General features: G+C 40.4%; 1 protein-coding gene across 2 annotated transcripts in view; it reads right to left on the minus strand.

Moving 5' to 3' along the window:
• Positions 1–22,141, minus strand: part of STAG1 (STAG1 cohesin complex component) — a 177,794-nt gene that overhangs the window by 2,509 nt on the left and 153,144 nt on the right. For both annotated transcript variants that reach the window (XM_065844443.2, XM_071812389.1), the window contains 10 exons: positions 21,116–21,208; positions 17,004–17,178; positions 14,971–15,110; positions 13,840–13,941; positions 12,203–12,351; positions 11,029–11,157; positions 6,819–7,024; positions 3,715–3,886; positions 1,519–1,629; positions 881–995 (listed from right to left, as the gene is read on the minus strand). In XM_065844443.2, the coding sequence (XP_065700515.1) occupies positions 881–995; positions 1,519–1,629; positions 3,715–3,886; positions 6,819–7,024; positions 11,029–11,157; positions 12,203–12,351; positions 13,840–13,941; positions 14,971–15,110; positions 17,004–17,178; positions 21,116–21,208 (1,392 nt within the window). The remainder of the gene's footprint in view (positions 1–880; positions 996–1,518; positions 1,630–3,714; positions 3,887–6,818; positions 7,025–11,028; positions 11,158–12,202; positions 12,352–13,839; positions 13,942–14,970; positions 15,111–17,003; positions 17,179–21,115; positions 21,209–22,141) is intronic.

The raw sequence follows: 22,141 nt of genomic DNA on the forward strand, positions 1-22,141 counted from the left end.
CAGCTCTGCATGCATTGTCATAAAAACTCCGATACAAATGTAGGCCCCAATAGCGGAGAGCACTCTTAAATTCATGTTTCATTTAAGTATTTATTTAAGCTGATGGATTCTAAAGTAATTTTAAGTCTGTGGTCATAGCTAAAGACTTGCTTAAGGCTCTTGCTAACTTAACCATGCTCTTGTATTAGGACTGTAGGCCAGACTGCATAAAAACTGTCTTTTAACTGTCTTTATGCTTTTAAGTTTATGGTGAAACTTCAGCTCTGAATTTAGAAAAAAAAGGTACTTAAGATTTCATACTGTTTCTGAGGATTAAACCCTTTTCCTTCCTTTCCTTGCCTCAGTTCACCAGTAAAAGAGAGATTTTACTTACTTGATGATAATTTCAGTGCTAGTAATAACCTCAGTAAGTCAGCAGCAGCAACTGCATTGTTGCCTAAATTTTCCTTCCAAGACATTATAGCCCACTCCTAAAGTAACCTACGCCTTATTGTTTGGGTATGAAAGGAGAAATAGGAAAGCACAAAAACAGTCAAGTGTGTAATGCAAACTGATCCTTTTTCCCACTTTACAAGGCAAGTGTTCATTGCAAACAGAGGGGCTGGTGATGTCATGACCTCGATAAAGGAAATCCTGCCTTGCTCAGGTTGCCATCTGCTGATCCGACCTGTTTGGGAGCAATTCCAGTGCGAGGTGTCACCTCACACCCACCCACTCCTGCCTGCGCTCCCTTTGCTGCGCCAGCACAACTCCCGCTCTTCCACGTTCAGACAACAGGAAATCAGGCTCAACATCTTGGAAATTTTTGTTTGCACTTCTAAAATTCCTTTTAAATTATTTCTCATCCATTTTAAACTTGCTATTCATAAGGTTTACTGACCAGATCAATGACCATTGTGTCCTCAAATTCTTCGTTCATGTCCTCTAGCTGACCTCGTGAAGACATCATTACATCTTCAAAGATGGGCTCAGCGTCATCTTCCATTAGACCTCGTCTGATTAATAAAGAGAAAAAGTCATTTCCAGGAATTTACATTTCCCAACTGTGATCTTTGTCATTACAAAGAATGTAATCCTACCCCTTAATGCTTTCACACAAAACCTTACGCTGAGAATAAAGCCAGCAAGCTTTCTCTTAATATTAACGAGAAGAAAATCTTATGTGAAAAGTAATCTAGCCCTTGCAGTGCCCCAAGGAGGAAGTCCCATGTACTATCATTATAAACAGTAATTAAATTCGTCCCTAACAAGAAAAGGGCAGAAACCTCACTGTATTTGCTTGCTCTTTTACAAAAAGGAGTTGCACTGTTTGCCAGGATCACTGGTAAATCCTGGGGAATCCAGCACCAGTTTCTAACACTGTAAGGACTTGACCTTGCTTGGGACTCTGGCCCTGTCCTGAGAAGTGCTTATGTGCCCAAAGATTACTGCCAATAATCCAGAAAAGGTAACATTTAAAATGCGGCATTGTCGTCTAAATGGTTCCACTCTGGAGGTGAGGATGCTCTGAACACTTACACTGCGTGCCTTACACCAGTTCTCCCTTTCATGTAGTTCATTCCTGTCCTGTCCTTTCGATTTAGATCTTCTAACTTCTGTTGGCCCAACCACGATATCTGCATCTGGGGACTAACAAACAGAAAGCAGTGTTATGACCGAGAACACTAACAATTTTGAGTTGGCTATTTTTAGACAATATCTCCTCAAGTTTTGTGTCTGGCCGTGCTTCAGAATAGGGTATTTAAATCACATCCATCATTGTACATGTCTTTTGGCTGTTACAGAATCACAGAATCACTTTGGTTTGAGCAGACCTCATGATGATCGGGTCCAGCCCTTAACCTAACTCTGGCACTGAAGCACGTCTTGTCTCCTCTCACTGTACGTGCACAAAAAAAATATCCATTAATTGTAATAACACCAGCTACACACAATGCTGACATTACTCATTCATTAGTGTGGCATGCACCTGAAATGGAAGCACTTCTAAAATTCCTTTTATTACATCCTACTTCACTGTCTCAGATCAGGCAAAATATGAGCAAGAATAGATCCAAATGAATAACTGACACATGTTTTAAAACAAAAAAGTCACACAAAGTGAAAACCAAATTGCTTTTAAATATATACCCCAATCAACTTAAGCATCCAGAAACCTATCCACGTGTAAACCCCTGAACAGCTGCACTTTTAATACCTCCTAAGTCCAGTAGTAGACAGCAATGCATTTGATATGATTTATGTATTTCAATACAAGGAAACAGTAGTAAACTAAGTGCGGCTCTTCAAGAGCAGCACCGGGTTTTATTTTACTATGCAGTCTGGTACCCTGGTAAGATTAACACAGTAAACTGGGATAACCCATGTGAAAACCACCTACAACAGAACATTCTTCTGGACATCAGCCCAGAACTCACGTAGTGTGGGGTTAAGGTGAAAAGATAAGTCTGGGACTAACATGAACTTACTCGGGGAGAGGAAGTTGGATGAGCTTATTTATGGAAATGCCAAATACTATGTGCTCCAGAAATTAATAGGTATTTATAGCCAGCTGAGCTGCAACAATCTTGTGGTGGGCACTGATTAATGAATCATATCAAGGTTTAATGTGTTGTGCTGCTGGTGCCTGGGCATGGCACACACACAAGGGTTGTGCTTTCAAAAGAGAATCATTTCTTTGGAAGTTGCTCAGATTTTATGTGAACCTGTGGTCACAGATTGGAAAACTTTAATAGCTTATACGTACAACCACATACCCTTGTCATTTGAGACTGGACAACACTTTACCTTCCCAGGCAAAATGACCATTATTAATTATTTCTATTTAGAAAATACTGTCATTAAAGAATGCAGGATGAAGCAGTAAGTTCAGGATCAAACAGGGCAAGTTCAGGAAGAATTGGGAAGCTGGAGAATGTATATTGAGAAAAACATGATGGACAAAACCCAGAGGAAAACCAAGAGGCGAAATCTGTCTATTTTACACTATACTACATAGGTAGAAACCTGACGCATGTAGCCAGCATCGCCCAACTTCTGAATACAGATAAATCAGTTCAGTGCATTTGGCTATAAAAGTGATAAAAATAGTCTCTGAAACAGATACTGTTATTCTGTATCTTCAAATGAATAGAAATAGCACATAACAGCATTCTCTGAAGACTGCTCTATTCTTAAATATACTATTGACAGATAATAACCAACATTTTTCCCCTTTAAATTGAGGTGATAAAATGGGAGTTGAGTGACAAAAAGTATATAGAATTTAAGGCAAAATAAAATTGCCTGCAGGCAATTACCCCAGAAACAGGAATTACTATCTCAGCAGCTAGAACTGCAGAGTTCATTTACAATAAGTCAGTTGGGATGTCTGGAGAACCTTAACTGTACTACGACATAGAGCAGAGGGAAAGAAGAGAGAACATCTGACAGAGAAACAGTTCAGTCCAACCTAGGGCCACAAACATGAGGAAGATTTAACCATAATCGCCTATGAGATAACTCTAACACGAGGAATTTCTACCATGATTCCATTACAACGTATTTTTCCTGGGAGCTGAAAATAACTGAAGTATTGCTGAGCTATAGCCAAGACATTTCCAGTTGTTTTTGCAAATAAACACTGCATATATGGAGCCACAGACTATCTGTATGAATAACACGCAACTCCTTTGCTTGGCTTGCTGTATTTGCTACTGGAATTCCAACACTTACTTGTGTAAAAAATCCTGTTCAGATCCCTGCTCCGACTCGTGCTCCTGGATCTGCTCTCCCATTTGTCTAGTGTTCTCTCTCAGGACCGTTGAGGTGAGCTGCGGTGCTTGCAGTGTCCCTGGAGTATGGATGGTTTCGTTCCTGTTCAGCCACGAGCCTTCTAGGCTCTCATCTAGAAAAAGAACATTTACAGTCACTGCCAGGGCTGGTAACATGCAGGGCAGCGTGGCTGCCATTGGGATTCCTTCAGCCGGCACACTGAATGAGCCCCGTGCGCCAGTGATGAGAGCTGGCTGGCTGCTGACACACTGATATGGTTCATTTGACTTGCAGAACCTTCTCCAAGTTTGATTTTCGACAGTTTAGTGTCCTTTAATACAAGGATGCCTTTAAGAGATCAACTGGATAAATACTCAAAACGATAACATATTCAGTTCTAGTTTTATATTGTGTTCTTCTAAGGAAGGATTACTACTAGCTATTCCTAGCATTAACAACAATTTAAAGTAGAAACATTTAACAAACAAACAAAAAAACCCATTGTAAACAAATATTGTACTACAGCACTATCTAAATTGTCATGTCTTGCACAGATAAAACAATGATAATTCCCATTTACTGAGTTGACAATCTAAATATAAGACTGTTAATCTCATACGCATACAGAAACCAGTATTCACTTAAACACTAAGATGAGGGTGGAGGATAAAACCCCAACTCTGGTCAGCCTAGATCTTTAGACACCCCAGTAAGAACTGTTTCAGTGGAGTATGGAGTGGGCATTTGAAGTCAGAGCAGTGGTCTGGCTGGTGTGAACTCTGAACAGCGATTTCAGACGGTGTGTTCAGGGTTTGGAGCAGGCGGGAGGAACAGGGATGGGCCATGAGGGAGCAAAGCAGAGAGGAAGGAAGAGAGGGGACTGGAGGAGAATGGGACAGAGCAGACAAGTGTGTGGGTGAGAGACAGAGAAAAAAAAAAGTAAGTTGCTGGAGTGAGTGAAAGATGGGACAAGGAGAGAAGATCACAGATTTACCAACAGGAAGAAACATGTGGTGAGAAAGTACGTGGGGATCTCAATGGATCTTTTCATTTTTCCTACGCCTTTTATTACCTTTGGGGCATAAATATTGTCTAAAAAGTTGCCTATTTAATTTTGAATTTACTTTTGAATCTTTTTTATCTTAGGGATTTTTTATTTCAATCCTCTTTATGTTTGATTTCTTTAAGGCATTGTGAAGAAATGTCACAGAGCAGATTTGCTTTCAGCAGCAACAGGGAATGTTCTCCAACCTGGACAGCCTGCTGAACCTTGTATACGCTGGATTTAGGTGAGAAAGGAACCACGGGGGACTAGTTATGGTTCCTTGATGCAAGGATAGTTTACATAGCCTTGTAACCCTTGTTTTAGTTCCTTTAGAGTGGAATTTAAAGAAAAAAAATTAAAGAAAAAAATCTTAGCAAGACAAGTCCACGTTTGTAACTGTATTGCCAGATAAAGTTAGGACTTTTGGAAGAGTTATACAAATATGTAAAACTAAAAAACCAACCAAGACCTGTGTACACACTCCATACAGACCATCAGTGAATTTGTTCATACCTCTGGTTCTTCCTAGCTCAAGTTATACACATGACAGTAAATACTTCTTTCTGAGGATCAAAGCTGATTATTTCATGGACTCATTATTGGCACACACAAATAAGACCTTGTTGTACAGAAATCTCAGTCTTTCCATGAGAAATACAGACAGCCTGGCTTTGGGTTTTCATGGCTCTCCTTGTTCCAGGATTCAAAAGGAAGTATTCCTAGGGCATAACGCAATCAGTAATGCCTGCCACACATCAAGCATCCAAAAATTAAGTACGTGGTGTCCTTCAAACTGCTTATATTATTGTGGGTTTTTTGACATATGATATCAAATGTCCTTTGTTAATATAGATCTAAACCGAGAATTTTGGTGCTTGCATTGCATATCATTCAACGTAAGGACAGGCCATAGAGCTTGTGTTGCTGCTGTCACTAGACAACGCTTGCTGGTAACTTTTCAGTTATGCTGTGAAGGACTAAACCAAACAGTGATGAGCTATACATCATTCCTGGGCCTACAGACCGAGGCTGTACAGCAAAGCTTTCTTAAGTGATGAAAGTCTGCATAGCAGCCTGGGGATTTAAGGTCTGTTGAATTCTGTAAAAAACATGGCATCCTGAAGGAAGCAAAACTGTTGGAAGCAATATTTTATTTACCTAAACTCTAGACTGGCTGTAAGAAAGTGAAGGACTGGATGTACGTACTGCTCAGTGTAAGGTGTAGTGGAGAATGGACCTGACTGTAGAAGTGTGTATGGACAAAGTTCTGAAGAATATTTTGGGAAATTGTTGTATATTCAGGCAAAATGGCATTAGAGTCTTCGCTGAGGAGTTACTGTGGTAAATACTGACCTTGGAGAAATCCCCAAAGCTTTACAGATTCCACTTACAGCTACTCTGTAGTGAAACAGTACATTTATATTCACAAAAGTACATGCTACATCACACAAGTTAACCAGGAACAGATGCAATTTTGTAAGAAATTGGTTATCATTGCTGTATTCCTGATAAACTTGCCAGAAGTCACAGAGAGAGTAAATACAAGCACTGGATATAAATACAATTTTCAATAAAAAGGGTGTCTTTTTAGTGTTCTCCAGCAATCCTGCAAAAATACAGATCTCCACCAGAATTTCTGCCCAGGTTTGCTCTAACACCATTAACTAACATTGATTCCAGACTGAAGTGCGGGCAGAAATCCAGACATCCATGACTGAGAAAGGTGTAGAGCAGATAACTCCACAGACACCTCTGCTCCCACCTTCAGTAACAGCTTTCTGTGGTTCTGAATCTGCACACCTCAGTGAAGACAGACAACAACAGGGACTCACCTTGGTACTTCTCAAAGAAGTGCTCAAGCTTGCTAGGAATTTGCAGAACAGATACCTTGTTTTTACTACATACAGAACTATGTATTTCAGCATTAGTTGATAAACAATAAGGGCTCCTAAGCAGGAAGGCTGCGATATACGTACAAAATGAAAAATGCGTCTGCCAGGCAGCCTAAAGCCATACCAACCTTCCACTCTCTTTTTGTGGAGCGGTGGCCGTCCTTTCTTATTCCTCACCGAAGAGGCTTTGCTGCTGCTGCTTCCACTGTTAACGGACATTCTGTCGTCTTCACCACCCGTAACTAGTGAGTTTCTATAGGAGATGAGTGGGAGCCACACATCTTCTCTCCTTTCCATCATCTGCTCTGTCAGAAACTTCTCCAAGTAGGAGTGACTGCAAAGAAAAAGACAATGAAATGAGTACAGCGGTGCAGCACATTGTTTCCTCTTTGTTCTGCAAGGCCTCTTCACATTGTTGAGAGCTCAACACAAATCCCACATGGTGTCTCCTTAATTTAATAACGTCTGCTGCTAGGGCACTGTATCTCTGACTGACTAATTCCCTCAAAACAAAGGGACATAGTTAATCACGCACAGGTTACTCACAGATAAACAATACAGAATGTTCTCTCCCCAGCATCTTCTTCCCACGTTTGTCTGTGATCATTCGCAGCACAAGCTACTTTAATTTCTTTTCTGTTTTGCATAGCCAGGAAGCCACCTCTGCATATTGCTACTGTGTCAGCAGACAGAGCGAATTAGAACCACTGCTGTGAGACTGTCTGATATCCTTATGTATCTTGGAACAAGAAAAACGCTTTCTTCAAATGCAGGCAGTTATTTTCCAATAAAAAATGGAAGATCCGTTTGAATGTCATGGAGAAGCCCAGTGCACACTTGTTAACTTGCAGGAGGAACCAAACAACCTTCCTCCTGTGTATGGTCTGGAGGGCATTCGAGTTATTTTCTTTCAATTATGGAATTACAAGTAGTCCTTAAAATGAATATACAAACCCTTACAAAAGTTATTCTAATGAATTTCAAGCTGCAGAATGACAGATTCAGAATTTAGGTGAGAGACCTCAGGATTCTTCAACATTACCTCCACCCTTCCTGCAAATACATCAGGGTGCACCCTTCACTCATGATTCCATTTCATACCACATTGTGAGCTTGTCATCAGTGGGAGTCAAACCCATAAATTCTGCACAGAAACCAACTCTCAGTCTCTCTTTCCCTCTGCTAGGGCACAACAGGCTCTAACTTCTTATGCAAGGTATGCCAACAGGACAAGGAACCACACTGTACGTGCCTGGGTAACAATTACATTGAGTTCTTACTGGGATTTTGGTTTTTTGATTCAGTGAATAGGATAACTTTGCTCCAGAAACACCAGCTATTCTGTCTACTGTTTTATTCAATATTCTGACTGCTTTTTCCTTTCCACTTTCAAGTGTATACTGAGTAACATCCAAACCTTACACTCAATGGGAAATTCTTGGTTTGATCTCTTCTTTACAGTACCAAACACTACAACACTCGAGTGACTTAGAGAATTTATTTGCAGAATAATCTTGGGGACTAAGAACTTTTCCTGCATCCAATTTATATTTCTAAAAGTAGAGTGCATAGGTTACACCCAAATTGTGAAGAAGGAAAAACTTCACCACTTGGGGTTCTTTACTGATTTAGACACCAAACATCTGACAATTTTTGCTCAGCATTTGAGAGGAGTTTCGTACTGATAGCCCCTGCCCAGCTTCAAATGGGGCTAGAAACTGAATTTTTAGAAGTAAAACCCCCACACTGAGGCTCCGTCTCATCTGCCTTCAGGCACCCAATAGTTAGTTGTCTAGTCTAAGCTAAGTCTCTATTTGAGAGGAATAAAAGGAAATAAGTGCCGTGACAGGGCAGTTCACCTCTGTACTGTTAGATGAATTCCTCAGGATTTTCCTGCCTGTATCTGCCTTCTGCGTTTGTAACTGTGTTAGTATAAATCTTATTTTTGCTAAGTGTAAGAGCCTGGCACCTTAAATCTATAGTTTTGCATTAAATCCATGTATTTGAATAAATCCATAAATGGCTGTCAGTAATTCTAGAGATTACTCATAAAACGAGAAGCTGAATAAATAAACAGGACAGGAATACTAAATTAAACTGGTGTTGCTGCTCCATTCCCAAACCAGAAACATCTCCCTTTTCTCCCCCCAAATAGAAAAGCAGCAGTAAAGCAGAAGGGAAGTAAGAGCCCTGCAAGAGAGCAGTGTTTGCTGAACTGTGACAGGAATGGGATTCTGCACCAAGGGCAGATGCCATATGCAGACGTCTTGGGTAGATAATTGATTTTTTTGGGTTGGGAAGCCAAGCTGGAGGCCTTGTGGACAGCTACACGCTCGTGAGATGCGTTTGGCGTTATTCTAGAGCGCCTGTGCCCCCAGCCGAGCGCAGGGACAGGCAGCGGGCAGGAGGAGCGGCCCTGTCCTGCCCACAGGACTTCTCCACCAGATGGTGGTCACGTACCTCCTGGTGACGGGCAGCCCTGCCGAGGGAGGAGACGGCTTCCTTGGGAAAATCGACTCTCCAGGGTGCACCTGAGTGTCTGTCACTGCCTGAGGGGTGCGCAGGCAGAGCTCTCAAGGGAAGGAATGCAGGTATTGCCAAAAGAAATCTTAACTTTTAAGCAAGTTAACTTGACTCTCTTCACAGCCAGTGGCATCCAAGGCATGTCTGAACTCATAGCAGTAACTTAGAACAGATCGGATCAATCATGTCCTAAAGGGCCTATTTCTTTTCACTGATCTTCAAAAGCAACTCAGTTAAATAGCTCAGGTGACTCCAATAAGGACAGCTAAAGCCAGGAGAAACGGATCCCGTTGCAGCAACCTCTCCAGTCCTGCGAAGGAAGGCGGAGGTTGGTGTGGGCACCAGTGAGTGGGGAAGGGAACCTTTGAGAAAAACATTCAAATGGCAGCATAGAAGGCAAAGGAACAAGATCTCCTGAAGTACTGAATTTCATGTAAAGGATCAGCTCAAATTAAGCTGTCAAATCAACTGTGCAGAATGATGTAACTTTAGTTTTTAGACACTGGAGAAACTTGTGGAAGGGATGATTACGGTACAGGAAAGATAAGCTTCACTAAATTAAACAGGAATCAGGCTAATGACACTTAGACTAACAGATGCAGGAGAACCTATGGTTCAGCTAGGAAGATAGTAATAAAATCCTATTATCCTTAAGTCCTGTCCTGAAGAACAGGATAGAGGTTGACAAGAGTCAAGGATATGACAATGAAAAGCAGTTTCAAAAACTGTATGCCAGGCTCGCCCAGATGGATCATCCACTTCTCAAGCTCATTTCACTTTCTTTTACTGTGTTTGCTGAGTTGACCAATTATTGATATAATTAAAAAGTTAATTTGGCTCAAGTGTGTTATATGTTAAAAATTATACAAAGTTAACCAGGATGCAGAAAATCAACTGGAAAGGTATCTATAGCCATAAATCAGAAGATCTGACAACTGCGTTTTTTAAATGGTCAGACAGTTATTCAAAGAATTCAGTTCTACCATGGGCAGGACTGGAGACCTCTTCTTTTTCCCTTTCTACTTCTGTGCTGTGACCCAAATCTTGCATGTTTGCTACATAACTTATTGGCAGTGTTGAGCATTACACTGATGTTGACAACGTTTACTACCAACTTGTCCTTATGAAGCGGTTTTCTCTGCCAGTTCTGTTGATGTCTGCAGCCCCTCTTGAGAGTCTGTTCAAATGTTGCTCATAAAACAGTATTTCTTGCTCTTTGTTCAGATCTTATAAAAAATACCTCTGATGCATTTCATGTCCAGCATTTAATCTGCAGTAGTTACCCACTGTAACAAACTCAAGCTGCTTGTTTCAGCCCCTCAGGTCCCTCCCATGCTCCCCTGTCCCAGCCAACAACAGTGTCCCCTCTCAGCCTCTTTCTCTGCCTGGTGTGCCAGTAACAGAAGCCTTGACAAACCTGTATTTCTCAGTTTAGCTCAATATATTAAAATAAACACAAATATACGCTTACATTTTATGGAAGTATCTAACAGAAACAGATGTTGCTGCAGTGTTTACAGGCCTGTAAATTCCCTGCACTTTTTTCTTCTAGCCTAAAAAAAAAAAGCTTGTTTTTCATTTGCAGTGCCCCATGAGAAATCTTAATGAACGCTGTTTTGTGAGGTCTCAAGCTCACCTCATCAGTGGATCTGATTCTCTGTTTCTCATTTATTTTTATTACTTATAAAATGATGAATAACCACTGTATGTGAAATGTCTCCCTGGGATTTCCTGTAGCCCCCCGCTGGATTGTGAAAACCTCAAAGCAGGAGCTTAAACACACACCAGAGTGATGAAGGGAGCATTATTACTTACACAGTCTTTTTGTCCTGTCGCAGGAGTTTAGAAGAAAATTCACAAAGCACTTCGAGGAAAGCCAGGTTAGGAGGGGGATAGTCTTGTCCTTTTTGATTCTGATATTTGAAGGCAAACTCTATGCCATCTCTATGGTAAAGAAATATGAGCATTTTCAGACAACTGTAACAAAATTTTTAAAATTGTCATCCATCACTTCTAAATGATACCCAGAATCTGAACGGCGACGGAAATCTTTACATCCCATCATAATGTGGTGGGTTTTTTTTCCCCATTACTAGCAAACAGCTGCGGAATCAAATGTTCCCTCTTGATTTGAGAGGATTCAATCTCAAACACAAGGTACTGCCCGTCACATGGTAAGAAGGAATTTACCACAACCTAAGGGACCGTGCGGGTGCTGAGAGCTGCTGCCTGAGCTCATTTCTGTGTGAAGCAGATGTTTGCGGTAAAAATACTATGTAAGAAATAACAAAATCTAACTTCTTCATCAAGAGTCAGAGAATTTACTTACCAGTACATCAATACCTGCATCTCTGCTTTATCTTTGCTTTATCATTAAAGACTAAAGAACACAATTTACTTTCACATTATCCAATAATGAGGGCACATGCATGTCTTGACTTCTGTTTTGTTTGGCACAGGAAAGTGTCTGGTAGTATTTTCATTATGCTTTGCTAAGCCTGAGCTTAATGACTTAGTCTCTGAGATGGCAAACTTCAAGATTTTGACCTTTCATGGCAGGGGAAAGTCACCATTTAAATATAGCAGCACCTGTCTACACTTTCCTACACGGCAGTTACATAAAAAGCTTCAAGCCACCTAAAAAAGATTTCCAAAATATTTTTGGAATATCTTTTTATAAAAGCCCCTGGTGCTCAGAGAATCCACAGTGGTGTGGTACACACAACTATCTACAGCTGTTAGATACAGTCCACACAAATATGTATAATACCAGTGGCTTTACCTGAGATAAACATGGTCATTCCAATAAATTCAGTTTTTCTTCCTTTCTTACAAAAATGTACACCCCCCATCATTTTTCTATGTAAACTAGAAAAATAGCATCGTTATTCCAGGATCTGTTAAGATTACGTACCTTTAGAAAAGGCATGCTGAGTAAAACTTTTCATCTGAAGTAATATAAAAAGCTAGTTTATTTACCACCACTCACTTGTGTAGTGTGGCCACAGCCTCTCTTGTCTTGATCTGATCCAAGCCAAAAGTGAGGGCAAAGCGACGGGCCAGTTCCTTAATGCCGCTCACGTGGGCAGACGTCCGGTCCAAATTGGGACCTTGCTCCTGAACAAGCTCATTAAACAGCTAGAGAAGAATTCAGTGATTAAAACCTGGGAGCTGGGAAACACTTTTCTTGAGACAGACTTTTGTTCTTAAGCAGTTATGTGAAGAGCAGACATTAAAATGATGTTTTTTGCAGAGACGTAACAGAGTTCTCTCACATTCAACTTCTACTCCACTTCAGTTCCCAGACTTTTTTCTGTGGAACTCCCATTTGCTGATTATCCCCCATCTTGTACTTGTGTGGCCGATAACTCTTAATCAGAATTTTGCACTTACCTTCATTGAATTGCACCTATTCTCCCAGCGAATCGAGATGATTCTGTGTTCTTACGCTGTTTTCTAAAATACCTACAGCAGCCATCAGATCAGCACCTTCTATGAATTTAGGAAGCAAAATTGCTATTCTGTCATTCAAGACTTAATGAATATCTGCACAGCATTACTGGGTAAAAGCCTTCAAAGCCTGCTTGATAACACCCTTGCAGTGCAATCACGACCTGCTCGGTAGTTTTCCAATCAGTTCTATATCTTCTGCTATTGCCATTTAAACTCCGTTTTCCTAACTTGCTAATAAGAACATCAAGGGAGGACGGTGTCAGTGACAATATTAAATCAAGTTGCATTAAATCTACTGTTTCTCTGATATCCACAAGCTCTGTTACCATATAATAAATGAAAGCAGCTTAATTTGACATGATTTCTCCTTGACAAATTCATACTGCCTGTTACCTATCACTTGGGCACTTGCAAATAGCTTTTCTAATTATTTTTTGTCATGAAATGGTATCAGGCTGGCTGATCTATGGTGCCTGGCTTCTTCCTCTCTCCAGGTTTTAAAGAGAGCTGCTACTTTGACATTCAGCAATCCTGGTTTTCTCAGGGGTTCACAGGTATCTCTCAGCACTCTGGACTGAATTTTCGGAGCCCCAGCTGATTTGAAAACATCTAATTTATAGAAGTAATTTCTCTGTGTAATGGGTTTAGCTGGTACTTGAATGGCCTCAGTGGTACTGAGTGAAGCACACGCTTGGTGGGGTCGGCAGAACGAGGATGAATTTCATCATCAGTTTATGGTTGAGGTAAAGAAAATTTTTCAGGGGAAAAACATGCTTAGTAATATTGGAAGACTTAAAACTAATTAGCCTGAGGTTTGAAAAATCAAGCAGTATTTAGACAAAATGTAAAGACGATGTATTACTTCCAGCTGATTACAAGATGAAAAAGTCATCGGAATTCTTCTTCACTAGGTACCAGTAAACAAATGCTACGAATCAGCTTGGACTAAGTGACCTTCTCTCCCTTTCTTCCATTTTAATCTGACCAAACCTTTGTTAGTGTTAGGAGACAGAGATTACAGAGACAAATGAACAGTGACAGCCTGAAGTGAAGAACAAGACAATGTCTTAACAGCAGTGTGGTATTTTCACTTCATTGTAAAGGGCACCAGAGAAAATCCTGCCCAGTATTTTTTGTAGTGAGGCATGTCTACCAAAAAATCAATATTCTTACCTGTTGCAAACTGAGAATGAGTGTCTTTGCACACTGGATTTTATCGATTTGCCTTGTTTTGCTCAGGGTTTCCTTAATGATATCTCCATAGTCATTGTAGTACTAGGAAAAAATGTGGAAAAAACCCTCTTTAAATCTTTAATTTGAACCTCTATACAATTTCTTACAGTTCTCCTGATAGAAAGATTACTTGTAATTCTTGTTGTGAAAAGGCAGCAGTTGCAAAAAAAAAAAAGTCTAAAATTCAAACTTTTTATGCACCCAGTGATAAGAAAAGGATTTGTTATTGCCTTTGTATTTGTTATTATCAGTTGTGTTTGTTATCTTTTGTAACAAATATGTAGAAAAACAAACAAAAAAGTATTTCCTACCCCAAACTAAACATTTGATGAAAGTGACCTAAGGCTGCAAATTCTAAGAGACCACATTACAGTTTTTCATCCTTGGTTGTCATCTTTGTGATGACTTGTCCAGGCACTGGGCATCATCTGCGGGGCTTTGTGTTGCTTGGCGTGTCAGGGCTGCTGATGGGCCTGTTTTCTGGCAGCTAAACTCACAACGGGGGCTGTGCAGCAAGTCTTTCTGAATTTCATTGGGACTAAATACTGTACAGAAGCAGCACAAGTTGGTAAGGCATTCAGTTAATGTGCACCCTCTTACAACAGTACTATATAGAGCTTTTTTTGTGTGCGTCATTTGTTTTTTTTAAACTGTTTCCCTTGCTTAAAACCATCTTTTCTCACCAAAAAAACCCCAAAACCATAACACCTGCTTCTTTCTGCCAAGCACAGAGACTGGGAGACTCCCAGTGAAATACGCCATTGTACAGACAACTGTTATAGTTGATTCTAGGTATGAATTTGAGGAGCAGGAACTCTGTAGAGAGGGCCCTCTGGAAATACTCAGCACCCTGCAGAACCAGCCTTTGGCGCTGCCTTCCCTCCAGCACTCCTGCCACACAGGACGGGGAGCTCAGAGCCTACTGCTGCTCAGCACCAGCTGTCATTTAGAAAGGAAAAACTACTGCAAGAAATCAAATAAAGGTGAAAAAGCTTTCAACCTTTAACTGTTCCATCAGAAGGGAGAGAAAGAGGGTCTGTGCTCAGTTAGGGAGAATACGCAGAGCTGTACCTTCATGTAGTGCTTGAAGATATCTGCTGCTGCATGCATGTCCACGATGTCATAGATTATCAGCTTGCTAAAGGCAGCCAAAAGGTTTCTTCTCTTATGCAAAGCTTCTATTTTGTTAGCTTCATCTTCTTCATCTCCCTCTGAAAGTATCAACAATAAAATGTTTATAAGTGACTGCTATGTTCTAAAGCAACATTACCAGAGAGCAGCTGTTAGAAAAAGATTAATTCTTTAAAATGAAGCAAGGGTTGTGGCAGGAGAAACTAAAACGAAAGGTGATAATTATTGAGTCCTGCCTGTGTTAGGACCTTCAGGAGAGTTCAGGAACATGACACATTGTCCAAGGATGCTGAATAGGTACTAAACTTAATCCACATAGAAGTGAATCACTTATTTTCTTTCCCCTGTGGAAGGCCACAGTGAAGACTTGTTGAATGCCTTTTGCCCAACTTCTGAAACACGGGACATGTGGAGATGCTTCTTTAGCATAAATAAGCTATAAATATTTCACATAAGGAAAATGAGAAGCAGCAATACTTGTACTGCATGCCTTGGATTTGCAGATATGCAATCGATGGCTCTAAAGCACCAATAACAACGGGAAGTAAAATTCAATTGTGAGAAACATCAACATTGAATGGCAGTGCTGGTAAGAGTTAAGTCCCCATGTAAGACTCCACTTTGTGAATGAAAATGAAATGATACACATAAAATGTTAAATATAATAAAAACATGTTCCACAACTTTATATAAGAAAGTGCAATCAGCTATACCAGTTGTGATAAAAGTAAATATTCTGTGCTATTCAGAGGAGCTTATTCTTGGAGGGAATCAGTTTGAAGAAGTACAGAGCTGTGGCAGGAGGGAGAAGGGACATCGTGTCACTGAGACTGTCACTGCACTCTTACTAGAGCCACAGTACTGAAGTCACCTATCTGATCACAGGAAGCCTTTGAGGAACAGGGGAGCTGACTATGGATATGTACCCATGTTTTAATCCTGAGATGCTTTCACCCACAGAACTGAAGCCCATCACCATGCTCCATCCCTGCCCCCCACCTTTTCTTAATTCCTTTTTGTCATTACTGATGTGTTCTGAATGCCAACGTTATAAATGGCCAAACTGATTTCACAGAGACTACACACAAAGATCTTCATCCCCCTTTTTGCTGCCTTCCCAGTCCAATCGCAGGATGTTACAGAACAGAAATTTTGCTCAAGAGCAAATGAAGTCAGACACCGTCCTGCTAAAATCTACCCTTGATGTATTATTCTGAATGCTGAACTCACAAGGTATGATTAACTGCACATAGATTTCTAGTGAAGGTGTTTTCCAAAATATTTCCTTCCCAGAAATCCTTAAGGAGCTGCTCAACAAAGGTGTCAGCTACTGAGGAGCTGGAAGACTCACAGCACCTTTAGAGCAAGAATATATTTTCCGAGACCTTAGTTTTATATATTGCTGTCTTAAAAGATCTAAAATAGCACCTATGTGTCACGCTAATACATGAGTAACTGAGTTCAGTGGAAATTCAAGAATGTGCTAAAAAGAGCTGTGTGCTCAGGAACTCTTCCACAGAGTTTGCCTATCTGGGAATCCATCACTTCTCCAGAGCTATTTATGATTCACAAATTGGGAGCTTCTGTACTTGCATTTCGGCATTTATAACATACACCAGCAAGTTGAAGCCATATTAAAAGAAGTCTGCTGCTGAACTAAGACTGTACTGGTTTGGAAATAAATCTTGAGAAAAATATAGATCAGTTGAGAAAGAATGATTTTGTCCAGACTTATAGCATGTAGTTCCAGGCCACTCTCATGTCTTCTGAAAACATCTTTTTATGATGGGAACTTTATAAGTACTTGTACTTCTTTAAAACAAGTAGCATCAAATATCGAATATTTCTTATTCATACCTCCCAAAAATAAGTAATTCTGAAAACACTTGAGCAAACTGGTCTGAAAATTCTATTCTTTCTTCTGTGTCTGTTGTGAAAAAGAGCTAAGTAGAAAACATGAAAGCTCAACATACCCATGCTCTGGTTTTCATCATCTTGGTCAATAAAGACGTGGTCCATGACGAAACTGAGAAGTTCTGACTGCAGGCCTGAATCCGGATTAAACACCAAAGGCTGAAGACCTTCTCGACCTCCGGTCATCAGCTGGTGACTGAAAATCATCAAGAGATCACAGAGCAGCATGAAAGCCTGAAAGGCAAAAGAGAACCAATGCAGTAAGAAGCGTAAGTAAGTAAAACATAAAATACCATTTATCTAATTTCCAGCTATCCCCTGCTATTACTAGATGTCCTTCTTTAAATGTACTCAGCTGTAGTTGCTTGTGTGCTATGAAAAGTGTTCCTGAGGGTTTCCTCTAACTTTAAAATGTTACACCTTTCATTCCTGCGTAAGGATCTCTCCCTTGTCCGGGATGATCTGTATTTAACTTCCATTTCTTCTCTGTGCAAAAGAACTCTAAATCTACCTCTGATCCACGGACTGTAGCCAAATTTGTAGTAAAGAATAAACCCCTCTTTTGATAAAGTCAGAAAAGCTGAACAAGCGAAAAAAGGAATAACATTATGAGGGAAAATCCAAGCTGAGTCACTGTCAGATCCCAAAACCACACAGAAACAGCTGTAAGCAAATACATCCTTGCAGAATTTCATCAACAATTCTCTGCAAAAAACAATCAAGTAAGTCCCCACAGCTTTCAAGCCTAGAGAAAAGGCGACCGGGGCAGAATTTTCAGTGATTTGTTCTCATCACTATTATACCCCCGTTACCTGAGAAAAGAGAAAGACAGCAGCTATTAGTATCTTTATTTCTTTCCAGAGCTTTTCTGTACACTCTCCTGCACGAGAATAACCCTATTTCCCCAACGGCTCATGCTGGAGCATCACAGCCAGCTAGATTCTACTGCCTTACATCCAACACCTGAGCTCCTCTCAAAAAGTACTTTTAAATCAGCTTAGTTTCTCTGTTTTTAACCTCAGGTTCTGAAAAGTGAGCCAGAGAGGAAGGTTCAAAGGATGGATGTGTAAAAAGACCCCCAAAGATCAATGCTGGATGTGCCGATGCGTCTGCAGGAGTCTCGCTCAGGGCAGCGTCAGTCACCGTTCCCAGGCAGGAACGAGATGCAGAATATAATGGCTCTGACAGTCAGGAAATCCCGTGCGGGGTTTAATTCAGTCCTATGTTCCCCCCCTACAAACAGTGGAACAGAAGGATTGTTAAATGTGTTTAAACATATTTTTGAACCAAGCCTAAGGAAAAGGAGTGAGTGAGAGCAGCCTGCTTTACAAACCTCCCAAATGAAATCTGTGAATGCCGAATGTCACGGCAGCCCACTTGTTTCTGGAGTACGTTATGAAATCTGAACGAGCTACACTTAGGCAAGAACAAAATGCAAATCCTTGTAAACTATGTCCTACTTAGACTTTGAAGACAGATGTCAGTATCTGGGGATTTTTCTCCACTGGATCCAAAAAGCTGTGATTCATTTCGGTGGTGATCTCAGCTGCTCTGAACTTTTTGATACTCACTAGATTTTAAGCTCGTCCTTACACAGGCCCCTTAAAAAGAGCATATGAATAATGCACTGAAAGTGCTTAGTTCTGTACAATATAAAGACAGCAGTGGACTCAGCTACAGATGTCCATATATTGTAGCTATGTCTAGTCAAAAGAGGTTTATTTCACTCAAATAGTCTAGAAAAAACTGAAATGTTTGACTCCTGTTTCTATAAATACTTCCTTTGATATGTGCACTGATCTGGAAATAATGTATAGATTAAGAATTGAATATGGTAGGGAGGCAGTACACAGAATTCTCAAAAAAATCCAATAAAACAAGAAGATTGAGAAGCAGTCCTGCACTTGTAGAAATCTACATTTTAAGGAAAAAAATTAAAAATATCATAGAAGTGTTAGTTGGATGGGACCTCTGGAGGCTCTGGTCCAACCTGCTCTGAGTGGGACATTGCCCGTCTCTGAGTCTGGTTGGTCATGGCTTTGTCAGGCTGAGCTTTGAGAACTTCCACAGAGCTGTGACCTGCGAAGGGTCTCCTATGCAAAGCTTAAACTACCGATGAAAAAAAATGAGGCCACTAATAAAAAGAGAATAAAAACATGCTAATATGTATCAAGAACAAAAGCACTGAAATAATGGGAAGGATAATTTACCATTGTTGATGCACAAAAGACCATAGTGCTAGCTTAAGCCAGAATTGTTGGTATTTTCATAGAGCTAGATGATATTGTCACATTATATAATATTAATAAAATATGCCAAGAGTAACTACTCAGAATATTAAAAAACAATTACTGAAGTTAAATCCGACAATGACATGTCAGAGTCTCTTAAAAATGCATAAACCAGCAACATCTCCGAGCCTTTACCATTTATCAGCTTGCAGAGCACAGTGTAAATGCCAAGTAGAGCTATCTTTCAAAAAAACCCCAAACATCTGTCTTTTAAGAAGTATAATCTTTTAAAAACCACAGGCCAAAACCACAGCCAGTTAGTCATAGTCTTTGCCAAATCTTGGGAGGTCTGATACAAAAGCAATTTGTAGACAACAAAGAGATGTCAACAGACTTGATATAAACGAGCATATATTCAGAGAATCTCGGCAAACAAACCAGCTTTTTTTTTTTTTCCAGACGCCACGTATTATTTCAACAAGCTCTTGGATTTTATTTCTTTTATTTCAGTTTCCAAATACATAGAGCAGAAACTTCTCACTCCATGCATCTGCGGCTTTCCAGACATCTAAACCAGACAACTGGACAACTACATTGAGCCATAAAAAAATCTGATATCTTGGAGTGGGTCCGGAGAAGAGCAACAAGACTGGTGAAGGGACTCGAACACAAGACCTATGGGGAGAGGCTGAGGGAGCTGGGCTTGTTCAGTCTGGAGAAGAGGAGGCTTAGAGCTGAGCTCAGCACTCTCTAGAACCACCTGAAGGGCAGTTCTAGCCAGGGTGGGGATTGGGCTCCTCTCCCAGGCAGTCAGCGATAGGACAAGGAGGCATGGGCTTCAACTCTGCCAGGGGAAATTGAGGCTGGGTATTAGAAAGCAATTCTGTGCAGAGAGAGTGGTCAGGCATTGGAATGGCTGCCCAGGGAGGTGGGGGACTCACCGGCCCTGGAGGTTTTGAAACTGAGACTGGACATGGCACTCAGTGCCATGATCTGGTCAATGGACTGGAGTTGGACCAAGCGTTGGACTTGATGATCGCTGAGGTCTTTTCCAACCCAGTCCATTCTGTGATATGTGCGCGCACACACCCATTTGCAGAGAGATGCATAGATGGATGTTTTCCGTCAGCCTACCAGACAGGGAAGCAGAACAACCTCAACTCTAGTGGTTATATTGCTGAGAATCTAAAAAACCCTCCAGATCTCTGTCTTTCTACAATGAAGACACTGTTTAAATAGCTATTTTACTCAGATTTCTCAAGTAGACATGATTAGTTGTGAAGTGACGATTTTTGCATAGTGTGAGAGGACACTGCATTCTTAGTGTTACTCGGAGTATTTCTGTAAAATGAATTCATTTTTTTTCCTGTTATATAAATAAGCAGTGGTATGACCTGTACTGCTGGAAGCCTCAATTTTCATTAGCCACAACAGCTAAGAGATACAATAATTAGTATTCACCACTACATTTAACTGAATTATTAGGATAACAAAATACAATTGAGGCTTCAGGCTTTTGCCTTGGGCAGAAAGCAGTTGCTCTGGACTCCCTGTTTGTCAGTAACAGAGGTAAAAATACAGACAAATACAGAGAAAGATTCAGCCCATTTGGGGTCTCAATCACCCCTTAAAAGTGCTGATTTTCAGCTGTTAAGACTCCAGATATTTCTTTCAAGTGACTGAGTGAGGTGCCTGAAGTTGCAACAGCACAGCAGGAGCCTAAGTACCCAGGTACAACTTATTGTTGTATTCAAAAATGAATTTGGCATTCATTGTGCTTTGCAGGTGCTTTTAATACAGCTCTTATTATGGAGTGTTTGTTCAGTTTTAGTTAAACAGAATGCTCAGGTTATTTTACTTTAAGTTTCATACAGTATGGAGTTTTACTACAGTTTCATATTCAGACCTCGCTCAAAGCATGTGACCGTCATCGCCTTTACCTGCTCTTTGACTGGAGTGTTGACATTTGACAGACACTGCTGGCAGACAGCCAGGAAGGATTTCACAGTTTTCCTCAATACCAGCAAGTCCTCCTAGAATAAACAGTTAAAAGGAATAATAGATAAATATTCATAAAAGGTAGGAAAAAGCAAAATAAAAAGATGGTGATCATTTCATAAATTCAGTCCTATAAACTAGCCAAACAAAAAAGGCCGTAAAAAACCATGATATTCGTAGAACACTGAGTAAAACAAGTCATTAATTTTCAGAGAAATGACCCCAAGTTTCCTTGTAATAAACAATAATAGTAAACCAATATATTCCCGAGTTAAACTGTCTGTATTTTACATTCAATGTAAGTTATGTTTCAGAACAAGAAGTTTAATACATCAACGGAGTTTATAAAGAATTCTGTACTCAGATAAATCAAGATGAACAAAAAAGGAAAATACCAACGAATGTTTCAAGTTCAACAAAAACATTCTCCTAGCTGCCCGCAGACAATGGGGAATGTGATAGCAAAGAAGGATTTGTGAGTGGAAAAGAGAAATTAATGGTTGTAGTTGTCACCTTGCCCTAGAGACAACTGGTGTGTATTCTACAGGTGGGGACCAGAAGTGGCAGGTTCCATAGGAAGGCTGGATACTTTGACCTCTGGGAATTAATGCTCTACACCCTGATGAATACTTATTTTTTACAGATAACAAAATAAATAAATAAGACACTGGAGCCTAATCATAAGAATAAATCAAGTAGCCCCATGGAAACAGCAATCAATTACAGAAGAAAAGAAGTGTGTGAAAAGCCAGAACTGCCTCTGTTGTAACCAACAGACATCCTGAGGATGCAAATAGTTACTCTGTTCTGCAGCAGCGACAAACCCAACACCAAGGAGAACACAAGAACCAGGAATCACCAGGACTTTGTGCCACCTTCCAGTTTGGTGAGGACTTGCTGTGGCGGCTCAGTTTGTGGACTCTACTGCTCTGCACCACTCAGGGGATGCAAACTTCCCAGTTCTCACT

Source organism: Patagioenas fasciata, chromosome 9 (genome assembly GCF_037038585.1).
Source record: "Patagioenas fasciata isolate bPatFas1 chromosome 9, bPatFas1.hap1, whole genome shotgun sequence".
In the NCBI taxonomy this organism is placed as follows: Eukaryota; Metazoa; Chordata; class Aves; order Columbiformes; family Columbidae; genus Patagioenas; species Patagioenas fasciata.